Consider the following 13156-nt stretch of genomic DNA (forward strand, 5'->3'; position numbering starts at 1 on the left):
TACCTCTTCAGAGGTTTCTAGAACACAATTTTGCAAAGCATAAGTGCACTGAAGATAGCAGAAATTGATAGTCATTTTCTCTGTAGCAAGTAAACAGGCTCGAGATTGCAACTAATAAGTGCGGCCTAGCAGCGGCCGGGAATCCTCATATACGATTATTCGATGTCAATTCGAACAGTCCTCAGCCAGTATGCATCCTATTTTGCATATTCTAATATATCCTGCATTTTCTTTAATGCTTTATCAGCTTTGTCTTTACTTTTTCTGCCAATTCTTGTCCTTACGTCAGCTGAAGACGGCACTGTAAAGATTTGGGGCTTGAGGTGTGGGAAGTTTTTATATAATATATGTAACTTGCCAGATTCAATATTTTGTCTTTTCCCTGCTCATCATCAAGGAGAGTCTGTTGGTCTTGAGGTTTTTAGTTAAGATTAATTCTCATGGATTTTCTTTCATTCTGTGGCATAGGGCACTAGGTTACCAGAGAGAATATGAAAGCCGTGCAGCAGTTAATACTATTTTCTTGCACCCAAATCAGGTCTGTGATGAATTTGTCCGTCTATCAATGAAGTCTCTTACTGAAATTCTAACTATTCGAGGTATGTAGGAGAGAAAAAGTTATGTTGTCAATGGCTAAAAAAATCATCTTCTGGATGATGGTTGCGAAATATTGATTCTTTTAGCTTATTAATCTTCTGATATGTTAACTGGTCATAGAAACCACACATGGATAACCGAAATGGACCATTGCATTGAGGTGGTTTCGATCCAATACTTCATGATGGAAGCCAGTTATTTTTTATAAAACTTGAACTCTGACCATACCAAATTTGTGATGGGGGATATCTGATGAATCCATACTATCATGTGTTATCTTTTTTTTCTGAATTGGGCCATTGCGTAGGATTCCTGTGATGATAAATATTTACTGTAACATATAATTTCATTTGTGGCTAGCTTTAAGACATGGACCCCATCTTTTATTAAAAAAAAAGGACCTGGGATTTGTTTTGCTGACAACGTTTGATAAACAGATAACATGAGGGTAAGAATCTGTAGCACATTATACTGTCCATTTACCTATTTTGCTTATTGGTGGCTTATCGGTCTGGATCGTATCATGACCGAAGCTGACATCCCGAATCTCCCCTACTTGCAATGCACCCTCCAACACCTTTGTTGCTCCCTCACAGGGCAAATTCCAATGTCAAGATTGGTGGTTACGACAACCCCAAAGGAGCCACCGTGAACGTCAACCTCTTGTCCCTCGCTCGGGATCCTGAGGTCTGGAAAGACCCCCTCGAATTCAGGCCCGAGAGGTTCCTTGAGGAGGATATTGACATGAAGGGCACTGATTATCGGCTACTCCCATTCGGGTCAGGGAGACGCATCTGCCCCGAAGCACAGCTCGCCATCAACTTCGTGACGTCCATGTTGGGGCACATGCTGCACCATTCACTTGGACTGTGCCTGAAGGAATGGTGCCTGAAGATATCGACATGAACGAGCAACCGGGATTGGTTATCTAAATGAAAACGCCTTTCAAAGCTGTCCCGACTCCAAGATTTTCCCCCGATTTGTGCAAGCGTGTCGCAGTTGGAAATGTTCGAGTCTTCTTGGCAACCGTTTGGATTTGACATCATCGTTTTCTATAGCAGCAGGACATTGTTTTACCATAATAGTGTTAAATTTTTTGGGTGTCATTCTTCAAGACTTGCTTCTGTATACATCAGAAAGTCATTGACCGTTATATATATATATATGTATATGTATTCCATCAATACTTGAAACTTGCAATATTTTTAATTTTCTCCATTTAATTTCATTTATGCAGCTTGATGTACCTCAATTAAGTGATCTCCTTGGATGAGCTGAAGAAACTCCTCCAAATAAATATGAACTGCTTCTGCTGACCTGAAACCACTAACAAGAGTGTTAAAGGGAGGCCGGAAGGTGTTCCGGCGTATCCCCTCCGACGCTCAAGTCAGATGCTAGGATAGCGAAAATATAGAGAGTGGTGTGTGAATATGAGTCAAGAATTAGGATCCAAATAATGAAAATGAACCTGATATTTATAGGAGAAAGCTCCGTAATTTTCGCTTACCTCCCTTATTAAGAACCCGAGAATCACGGGATCACGATCCCGAATATCTAGGCTGAGATCTCGCCCAAATCTTATCCCAAACACTGATCCTAACATCCTAGCTGGTTCATCGAGGTTGCCGACCAAATTCACCCAACTAATTCCTTATTGTCATCAGGGCTGAGCTGAGCTCCCAGACACCTGAGCTGAGCTCCCGAGGCCGAGCTCCCGACCCGAGCTGGCAATTATAGTGGTGGAGCTTGGCCGAGCTCCCGAGCTCCCGAGGCCGAGCTCCCGACCAGAGCTGGAAGTTAAGGTGGTGGAGCTTGGCCGAGCTCCCGAGTTCCCGAGCTGAGATCCTGAACTCTCTCTGATAAATTAGGGATGTTCCTTTTACCTTAGGGTCATCTATGAGCTGAGTTGATTTCCTCCTGGGGGTATCACAAGTCCTCCCCTTAAAATTTGAACTGAGGTCAAAGACTCGAAGTTCATTATTTTTGTTCTGAGGTGTCCCTAAGAAAATGCCGAGCTGAGCTATCCAACCAAGCCCAGCTGTCATTCTGACAAGATGTACTCTGTCTCACCCCTCCAACGGTAACTTTTTGAATTCAACTTGATCTGAGCCATCCACCTGTCCTAAAATCAACGGCCTGGATTAATCCGACCTTTCTATAAATAGGCCTCACCGTAAAAATTTCATTTTCACTTTATCTGCTCTTTGCTTTCGCGAATTTTCTCTCAAATTCCTTTTTCTCGAGCTCCTTTGCTCTCCTTATTTTCCTACGCATTCGAGCTTCCTAAGTAAGTAAACCTTTCTTATGGCCACTTCCTCCCGAGCTCACTCTGGGAGCTCAGATGAGGTATTACGCGAGGTGGATCAATTTGACTCCTTCGCCCTTACCTCCGCAGGAGAGCCCTCGGGCCGGGACCCTGCTCACGCTTCACCCTTTCCTCAGGAAGATGACCTGGGCCACGACCCAGTAGTTCCCTCGGTATCGTGGTTTGAGCAATACTCATCCGAGCTAGATGCTTCGGATGAGGACAAAATAAGAGCTCTCTTTCACGCCCCGAAGGGTTACGAGTTCATCATTCCTGACCCTGAGGACCAAGCTGACCATCCTCCAGAGGGGTATTACACTTTTTATTTAGATCAGCTGGAGGCCGGTCTTAGGTTTCCTCTCCCCCTCCTCTTTCAGCAGCTCAGCCGATACTATGAACTCCACTTAGGATAGTTCACTCCAAATTCCTTCCGAACCCTGTGCAGCTTTGTAGTTCTTTTTAGAACCTTAGGTTTTGAAGTAAATTGTTTTACTATTTGTAACTTCTTGCTCCCCAAACGTTCTGAGGAAGGCCCCTTCTATTTTTCTTGCCGACCTAACTGTAAATTCTTCAAGGGTTCTCCTAGTTCGAACAAGAACTGGAAGAACTCCTTCTTTTTCGTTCACCCCACCGATGCTTGGGACATATGCTCCACTTGGAGAGAAGTCCTCCCTCTTTTGCCTGTTCCTACTTTCGACAGGGGGAGCTATTCACAGGAGCTCAGAGGGCTATAGGGGGTAGGTGCTTTAATGTAGCTGCCCTGATGGTAGAGGATCTGCTCTGCCACCACGGGCTCAGTTCGGCCGACGTTTCTGTTCGAGGAAACTTAGGTATAGCCCTCCCCTTCTCTGGTCTCCTAACTCCCCCTTTTTTTTTTTTTTTTTTTGTCTGACCTCATTTTTTGATTACTCAGAAAAAAGAGTTATGGACGCTGCCATGAAGAGGATGGTGGAGAAGCAAAAGGCCTCCGCTCACTCAGGGGCCAAGGTTGAGAATAGCTCAGCTAAGCCCAAAGCTCCCTCCCCCCGTGCTGTTGCTACTTCCGAACCCTCCACTGCTGCTTCTAAGGGTTCTAAGAGACGTGCCCCGTCCAGCCCTTCCCCCGAGGTAGTGGAGTTAGACTCAGGAAAGTCTTCTATTCCTGAGGTAGCTCCCCTCCGTCAGTTCAGGGCGGACAGGCCCCACACTCCTGTGGTCCGATGCCGAGCTAATTTCTTTGAGATGTATCACGATGCATTGCGCATTGTGGGGGTCGGGCCTACCCCAACTGCCGGGTCAGTCCTCCGGGACATGATCTCCCAGGCTGATGCTGACTATGTGAAGAGCCTTGGATGGGCTGAGCTGATGCAACGTTCCAACACTGCTTCCGCTGAGGTGACTTTAATTTCAGCATTATGTTATATTTTTCATGTATGTTTCCGGTTTGCTTACTCTTATCCTTTTTTAGGCTGCCGTTCTTAATGCTGAGATGTCCCTCCGAGCTTCCTTGGCCCGAAAGCAACTTTCGAAGGACACCCGGGGTTATGAAACCCATATCGCTGAGCTTAACCAATTGGCTGAGGAAGCTAAACTTGCTCATGCAAGAGAGGTGGCCAATCTCCAAGCCCAAATGGAGGAGATGCGGATGAGCTATCAAGCAGAGAGGCTGAAGTGGCAAAATGACCTCCGGATTTCCGAGGTACAGAAGGAGGCTTTACATGGAGACCTCAAAGACTCTCAAGATCAGCTTGCCGGAGCCCTTCAAGAGCTGGAAGAATCTCGAGCTGAGCTGCTCAAAGGGGCTGAGGGCTTCAAGAGTTCCTTCCTGAAGTCCGACGAATTTATGGATGAAGTGGCTGCCCAAGCTTACGGCTACTTATCCAAAGGGTTCGAAGGTTGTACCCAGCAGTTCAGGGCAGCAGGTTATCCTCCTGAAGGGACCCCTGTAGACTTCTTGGATCTGAACGGGTTTGCCCTTTCAATCACCTCAGGAGAGGCAGCTCAGGAGGGCGAGGAAGAGGCCGAAGCCGAGGAAAGCAAGGGTGAAGGGGAGGACGCAAATTAAATTTTGTAATGGTTGATGTAAACACTTAGAAGTATTGGCATACAATGCAAGCCCAGTTATGTTATTAATTCTTTTATGTTATCATTAATTGAACTGTGATTATTAATGCTCTAGGATGAGCTGAGCCGAGCTCCCGGAAGGGAGGTAAAATAAGCACTTAAAAATAAACTAACACTCAAAGGTGAGCTGAGCTGAGCTTTAGATGGCCGAGCTGAGCTCCCCAAATCTTGAACTGAACTCCCGAGCCGAACTATCAAATACACCGGGGAACCTTAGCCGAGCTCCCGAGCTCCCACGTCCGAACTCCCGACCTGACCTGTTTTATGTGACCCGAGAGCTTGAATGGGTTCCCGACCTAACCTGAATTGTTCTAAGTTTACCTTGATAAGCTTTGTTTAAACAGGCACTGTATTGGTATGATAGTATTACAGGTTCTTAAGCTGATGGTGTTTGGTTGAACCGAGCCGAGCTCCCTTAGAGGAGGTAAGATTAATTCTTCAAAATAGGCTCACCCGAAGGTAAGCTGAGCTGAGCTCCATGAAGGGAAATAACATTAGAATTTTTTTAAAAAATAAACTAACACCCAAAAGTGTCGAGCTGAGCTGAGCTCCCCGGGTAGAGCACAGTACGGATTTAAAAATAAACTAACATTTGGAGGCGCTGAACAGAGCTGAGCTCCTTAAGGGGAGCAAAGTACTTGTTTTAAAATAACCTAACACCCGGAGGCGTTGAACAGAGCCGAGCTCCCTAAGGGGAGCAAAGTACTTGTTCTAAAATAAACTAACACCCGGAGGCGTTGAACAGAGCCGAGCTCCCTAAGGGGAGCAAAGTACTTGTTCTAAAATAAACTAACACCCGGAGGCGTTGAACAGAGCCGAGCTCCCTAAGGGGAGCAAAGTACTTGTTCTAAAATAAACTAACACCCGGAGGCGTTGAACAGAGCCGAGCTCCCTAAGGAGAGCAAAGTACTTGTTTTAAAATAAACTAACACCCGGAGGCGTTGAACAGAGCCGAGCTCCCTAAGGGGAGCAAAGTACTTGTTTTAAAATAAACTAACACCCGAAAGCTGAGCTGAGCTGCCGGAGCCGAGCTGAGCCGCCGGAGCCGAGCTGAGCCAATCTCAGATTGCCTAAATGGACTCCCGAGCTCCCGAGCTCCCCAGCCAAAATTCCTGGACCGCCAGCTCATCTACATGAGACCACTATGAAGTGACCCTTCATAATTATCAAGCGCGTGTTTAATTAACTTGCTAACACCATTTGTACTTGAGTATCTAAAATGAGCTAAGGGCTGAAATCAAAGTGCCGTAACTGAACTGAGCCCGAAAATCAGGGTCGAGGTGACTAGACTAAGGTAGAGGGCTGAACCAAAGTCAGGGACCTAAGAGGCGTGACTAAGGTGATGAGCTGAACCCAAGTCAGGGGCCTAAGAGGTGTGACTAAGGTGATGAGCTGAACCCAAATCAGGGGCTCAAGGAGCGTGACTAAGGTGATGAGCTGAACCAAAGCCAGGGGCCTAAGAGGCGTGACTAAGGTGATGAGCTGAACCAAAACCAGGGGCCTAAGAGGCGTGACTAAGGTGATGAGCTAAACCAAAGCCAGGGGCCTAAGAGGCGTGACTAAGGTGATGAGCTGAACCAAAGCCAGGGGCCTAAGAGGCGTGACTAAGGTGATGAGCTGAACCCAAGTCAGGGGCCTAAGAGGCGTGACTAAGGTGATGAGCTGAACCCAAGTCAGGGGCCTAAGAGGCGTGACTAAGGTGATGAGCTGAACCCAAGTCAGGGGCCTAAGAGGCGTGACTAAGGTGATGAGCTGAACCAAAGCCAGGGGCCTAAGAGGCGTGACTAAGGTGATGAGCTGAACCAAAGCCAGGGGCCTAAGAGGCGTGACTAAGGTGATGAGCTGAAGCAAAGCCAGGGGCCTAAGAGGCGTGACTAAGGTGATGAGCTGAACCCAAATCAGGGGCCTAAGAGGCGTGACTAAGGTGATGAGCTGAACCCAAATCAGGTGCCTAAGAGGCGTGACTAAGGTGATGAGCTGAACCAAAGCCACCTAAGAGGCGTGACTAAGGTGATGAGCTGAACCAAAGCCAGGGGCCTAAGAGGCATGACTAAGGTGATGAGCTGAAGCAAAGCCAGGGGCCTAAGAGGCGTGACTAAGGTGATGAGCTGAACCCAAATCAGGGGCTCAAGGAGCGTGACTAAGGTGATGAGCTGAACCCAAATCAGGGGCTCAAGGAGCGTGACCAAGGTGATGAGCTGAACCTAAGTCAGGGGCCTAAGAGGCGTGACTAAGGTGATGAGCTGAAGCACATTTACATCAATATTTCTGAAAAAAATAACTGCTTATAGATAAACGTAGAAGGTAGCTTGCATAAATTACAACTTAAAGGAAAATTGAACTTGCAACATTTAAGAATAATATTTGCGTAAATTGTAAGCGCTCCAAGGTCTCTTCAACATCTTTCCTTTTGAATCCTCCAAGTAGTAAGCATCCGAACTGAGTCTCATCACCACCTTGTATGGTCCTTCCCATTTAGGGTCGAGCTTCCCTACAGCCACCTCCTGAACTTTTCTCAGCACCAAATCTCCTACCTGGAAACCCTTCCTGCGCATCCGGCGATTATAGGACCGAGCTATCCTGTTCTTGTATGCCTCCATCCTGATAGCAGCAGCTTCTCTCTTTTCACCCAAAAAGTCTAAGTCTTCCATCCTTCTCTTTCCATTTTCCTCATCATAGAAAATGATCCGAGCCGACTCCTCTCCAATTTCTGCTGGCAGGACGGCCTCGTTTTCGTACACCATACTAAATGGAGTCTCTCCCGTCCCAATTCTTGGCGTGGTACGATATGACCATAACACACTAGGGAGCTCTTCCACCCAATTTCCCTGGGCTTGGCCCAAACGCGTCTTCAAGCTTTGCACCAAAGACCTATTAGTCACCTCCACCTGACCATTACTCTGAGGATAATGGACAGATGTGAAGTGTTGCTGAATTTTCATTTCTTTACACCAAGCTTGCACTCGAGCCCCTTGAAACTGCCTCCCATTGTCAGATATGAGCTTACGTGGTACTCCAAATCTGCACACAATATTCTTCCATAGAAATTTCAAGACTTCCCCTTCAGTGATTCGAGCTAAAGCCTCTGCCTCAACCCATTTAGAGAAGTAATCAATAGCAACCAGCAAGAATTTCTTTTGAGCTGGGGCTGGAGGAAAAGGACCCACAATATCAATTCCCCATTGATCGAAAGGACATGCTGCTACTATCCATTTCATTAACGCTGCTGGTTGGTGCTGAAGTCTACTATGTCTTTGACAACTATCACAAGAAGTCACCAAAGTTATGGCATCTTTCAGAATAGTGGGCCAAAAATATCCCGCCAGGAGAACCTTACGGGCTAGAGAATAAGACCCTAAATGATTACCACAACACCCCTCGTGTATCTCCTTTAGGACATAATGAGCTTCCTTGGGGCCTAAACACTTGAGAAGAGGTCCGGCAAACGACCTCTTATAAAGAACTCCCTCCATCATCACAAAGTGGAGACTCCTTTGTTTCAACCGATATGCCTTCTTCGGATCTTTTGGTAACTCACCCTTCCCCATGTAATCCAAGAGCTCCCTTCTCCAGTCACTCTCTTCCTGAGCTAATGGTGCGAGCTCAGTAGAGGGTGTCAATTCCACTTGCACGACAACTTCCCTGGTCTTCCAGTTATGAAGTGAGCTAGCCATCCTGGCAAGATAATCTGCTTTTTCATTGCCCTCCCTCGAAATTTGTTCAAACAATACCTCATCAAAGAAACCCTTAGCTTCCTCTATCGCCCTCATATATTCCTTCAGCTTTTGATTTTTGACTTCATACGTTTCATTCACCTGCTGGGCTACTAACTGTGAATCAGAGTAGAGGTGCACCCGAGCTGCCCCAGCTTGCTTAGCTGCTCGGAGGCCAATCAACACAGGCTCATACTCTGCTTAGTTATTAGAAGCTCGAAAATCCAACCTAACTGCCAATCTGATCTCATCTCCACGAGGGGAGATCAAAAACACCCCCACCCCACATCCTTCACTATTAGAAGAGCCGTCAACGTATACCTTCCACAAATCCTCTGCTTTCATATGTCTCGTTTCGGCAAGGAAATCAGCTAACGCCTGGGCCTTAACGGCCGTCCTTGGTTCATACTGGATATCATACTCACTAAGCTCCGTAGTCCACTTTACCAACCTTCCCGAAATATCAACTCGAGTTAATATCCTCCCAATATGGCTGTTGGTTAGAACCATAATAGGATGTGATAGAAAGTAAGGTCTGAGCTTCCTTGCTGTTATAACCAAGGCTAATGCTAACTTTTCCACCTCTGAATACCGAAGTTCTGCACCCTTAAGGGCATGTGAGAAGAAATAGATAGGGTGTTGAGCTGTTCTCTCCTGCCTAATAAGTACTGAGCTAACGGCCCCTTCCAAAGCTGATAAGTAGATGTACAATGGTTCACCAGGAATTGCCTTAGCCAACACAGGGAGTTCAGCTAAGTAGCTTTTTAAATCATCGAATGCCTTCCCGCATTCATCATCCCATTCAAACTTCTTGGCTTTGCGAAGCACCTTGAAGAAAGGTAAGCTTCTATGGGCTGATCTTGATATAAATCGAGACAAGGCAGCAATCCTTCCTGCCAACCTTTGAACTTCTTGCAAGTTACGGGGAGCAGACATGGATCGAATAGCCTGCACCTTCTCAGGATTGGCCTCTATGCCCCTCTCAGTAACCATATACCCCAAAAACTTACCTCCCTTGACTCCGAATACACACTTCTCCGGATTAAGCTTCACCCGATAAGTCCTCAAAGTCGAGAAAGTCTCCTCAAGGTCGGCCAGCAACCCCACATCATCCTGAGACTTTACCAAAATATCATCTACGTAAACTTCCACATTTCTGCCAATTTGGGAGGCAAACACTCTGTCCATGAGTCTTTGATAAGTAGCCCCTGCATTCTTCAAACCAAAAGGCATCACTCTGTAACAAAAAGTTCCATGAGAGGTGGTGAAACTTACTTTGTCCTGATCTTCCTCCACTAGAGGAATTTGATGATACCCCTGATATGCATCCATGAAGCATAAGTACTGATGACCTGCCGTTGAATCAACCAATTGGTCAATTCGAGGCAGTGGATAGCAATCCTTTGGGCACGCCTTATTTAAGTCCCTGAAATCAACACACATTCTCCACTTGTCTGAACTCTTAGGGACAAGGACCACATTGGATAACCACGTAGGAAATTGCACTTCCCTAATGTGTCCTGCCTTAAGAAGTTCCTCTACCTCTTTTTTAATGACCTTATCCTTGTCTGGACCAAAGTGTCTCTTCTTCTGTTTTATCGGTCTTACTCCCGCAAGAATATTTAGTCGATGAACCATAATTTCTGCACTGACCCCTGTGAGCTCCGATACAGACCAAGCAAAAACATCTTTGTTCTTCTTTAAGCAACCAACCAAGTTTTGCTTCACTGATGGGCTCAGATCAGCAGCTAATTTGACAATCTGAGCTCCCGGGATTAATTCCACCTTCTCATGACCTTCTTCGGACATCAGAAGCACCTTCTGTCCGTGCACCTTCGATGTTCGACCTATTGAAACCATTCCTACCTCCCTCTTCTTCTTCTTTGAATCAATCCTTACCTCATTCACATAGCACAACCGAGCTGCTTTCTGATCACCCCGAACAACCCCCACTTCTCTTCCACTTGGAAACTTCAACTTCTGATGATAGGTAGATGCCACAGCTCGGAAATCACTCAGGGCAGGGCGCCCCAATATTCCATTGAAATAGGATGGTGCCTCCACCACGGTGAAGCAAGCCATTTTGGTTACTCTCTGCTCTCCACTTTCAAGGGACAAGGGGAGCACTATCTGTCCCAATGGTTGCAGAGCATGACCCGTGAACCCATACAATTCTGTGGTGATTGGATCCAACTCAAATCCTTCCAATTTCATTTGGTCCAGAGTTTCTTTAAAGATAATGTTTACTGAGCTTCCAGTATCCACAAAGATACGAGTCACGTCATAATTGGCTATGGTCAAGGTGACCAGTAGGGGATCATTATGAGGTAGCACCACATCCTTTAAATCTTCCCTTCCGAAACTGATGTTCGGGTCAGTGGGACAGCTGAGCTGAGAACTTACCTCAAAATTTTCCAACCTACGCCCGTGAGCTTTGCGAGCCCTTCCCGAATCTCCATCCGTACTACCCCCGGAAATCATATGGATAACACCCCGATTGGGATGATTTGCAATCTGCTGCACCTTATCTCCTTGACCGTTTGGAGGAGCTCTTTCCTGATGATCACCTTGATTCTCTCTAACTTCATTCCTTTGATTCCTCCATTGGGGAGCTCGGCCTTGGCGAGGAGGATTTGCTCTTCGAGTCAGCTCAGCTCTAATTCGAGGGTCATCATACATGATCCTTTGAACCTCCTCACCTAGCCTCTGACAATCATTGGTGATATGCCCATACTCCTGATGAAAATCGCAAAACTTGTCAGATGGCGGTAACCGCGGGCCTTTCTCAGCATTGCGGGGCCTCACAAGTGCTCGTCTATCCTCACATACTTGCATTGCCTTCTCCAGGCTCACCGATAGGGGTACATAGGGGTAGGGTCCTTTGACCCTGTTCATCTCTTCTGCCACCCTCTTCCTTCCTCCTTCTGTATTCCCCTCTGCCTTTGCTCCCCCCTTGGCACTGGGCTTACTCTCAGACGTTCCTTCCTGTCTCCTCTGCCTTTGTGCATCCTCCAAATTCACGTACTTCTCAGCTCTACTAAGGAGCTCATCATAAGTCAAAGGAGGCTTCTTAACTAAGGATCTGAAAAACTCCCCTCCTCTCAACCCTTGAGTGAAAGAGTTGACCAAGGTGTCAGCAGTGGCAGCAGGTACTTCCAGAGCTGCTGTATTGAAGCGCTGAACATACTCCCGCAACGATTCCACCTCAGATTGCTTCATATTGAACAAACTGAGAGAAGTCTTCAAATATTTCTTGCTACTCGCATATTGGTGTAGAAAAGCTGAGCTGAAGTCATTGAAACTCTGAATACTACCAGGCTGTAAAAGGTTGAACCATTGCTGGGCTGACTTAACCAAAGTAGTGAGGAAGACCCGACATTTAATTGCATCTGAATATCTATGCAACAAGGCTGCATTTTCAAATCTCCCCAAATGTTCCTCCGGATCTGAGCTCCCGTCATATTCCCCTAAAGTAGGCTGCTTAAAATTTGCAGGGAGTTCCTCATCTAGAATAGCCCGAGCAAAAGGACTTTCCCTTTGTATAGGCCCAGGCCGACCTCCTACTTGCCGACCTAGTCTCCTAATCTCTTCCCACACCGCATCCATTGGGTTTGGCTGACCCCACGGGAGGAGGTGGTGGATTATGACCCATGGCCGCTTGTACCGTTTGAGTGATGAACTGGCTGAGCTGATCTACAGTCATATCCGCCACATTTCCTCTTCCCCTTCCTCTTCCTCTTCCTGCCATATCTACGTCTTAGCTCGATTTTCCCACAGACGGCGCCAATTGATATACCTCAATTAAGTGATCTCCTTGGATGAGCTGAAGAAACTCCTCCAAATAAATATGAACTGCTTCTGCTGACCTGAAACCACTAACAAGAGTGTTAAAGGGAGGCCGGAAGGTGTTCCGGCGTATCCCCTCCGACGCTCAAGTCAGATGCTAGGATAGCGAAAATATAGAGAGTGGGGTGTGAATATGAGTCAAGAATTATGATCCAAATAATAAAAATGAACCTGATATTTATAGGAGAAAGCTCCGTAATTTTCGCTTACCTCCCTTATTAAGAACCCGAGAATCACGGGATCACGATCCCGAATATCTAGGCTGAGATCTCGCCCAAATCTTATCCCAAACACTGATCCTAACATCCTAGCTGGTTCATCGAGGTTGCCGACCAAATTCACCCAACTAATTCCTTATTGTCATCAGGGCTGAGCTGAGCTCCCAGACACCTGAGCTGAGCTCCCGACCCGAGCTGGCAATTATAGTGGTGGAGCTTGGCCGAGCTCCCGAGCTCCCGAGCTCCCGACCAGAGCTGGAAGTTAAGGTGGTGGAGCTTGGCCGAGCTCCCGAGTTCCCGAGCTGAGATCCTGAACTCTCTCTGATAAATTAGGGATGTTCCTTTTACCTTAGAGTCATCTATGAGCTGAGTTG

At 46.7% G+C, this 13156-nt stretch overlaps 1 protein-coding gene across 1 annotated transcript; it reads right to left on the reverse strand.

Annotated features, from left to right (window-relative positions):
• Nucleotides 1-8919: 8919 nt before the first annotated feature.
• LOC140873129 (uncharacterized) lies at nt 8920-12324 on the reverse strand. Its single transcript, XM_073276108.1, has one exon. It carries the CDS (start codon nt 12322-12324, stop codon nt 8920-8922), a length of 3405 nt encoding a protein of 1134 aa, XP_073132209.1.
• Nucleotides 12325-13156: the final 832 nt, after the last annotated feature.

The sequence above is a fragment of the Henckelia pumila genome, unplaced genomic scaffold, assembly GCF_033568475.1.
Source record: "Henckelia pumila isolate YLH828 unplaced genomic scaffold, ASM3356847v2 CTG_525:::fragment_3, whole genome shotgun sequence".
In the NCBI taxonomy this organism is placed as follows: Eukaryota; Viridiplantae; Streptophyta; class Magnoliopsida; order Lamiales; family Gesneriaceae; genus Henckelia; species Henckelia pumila.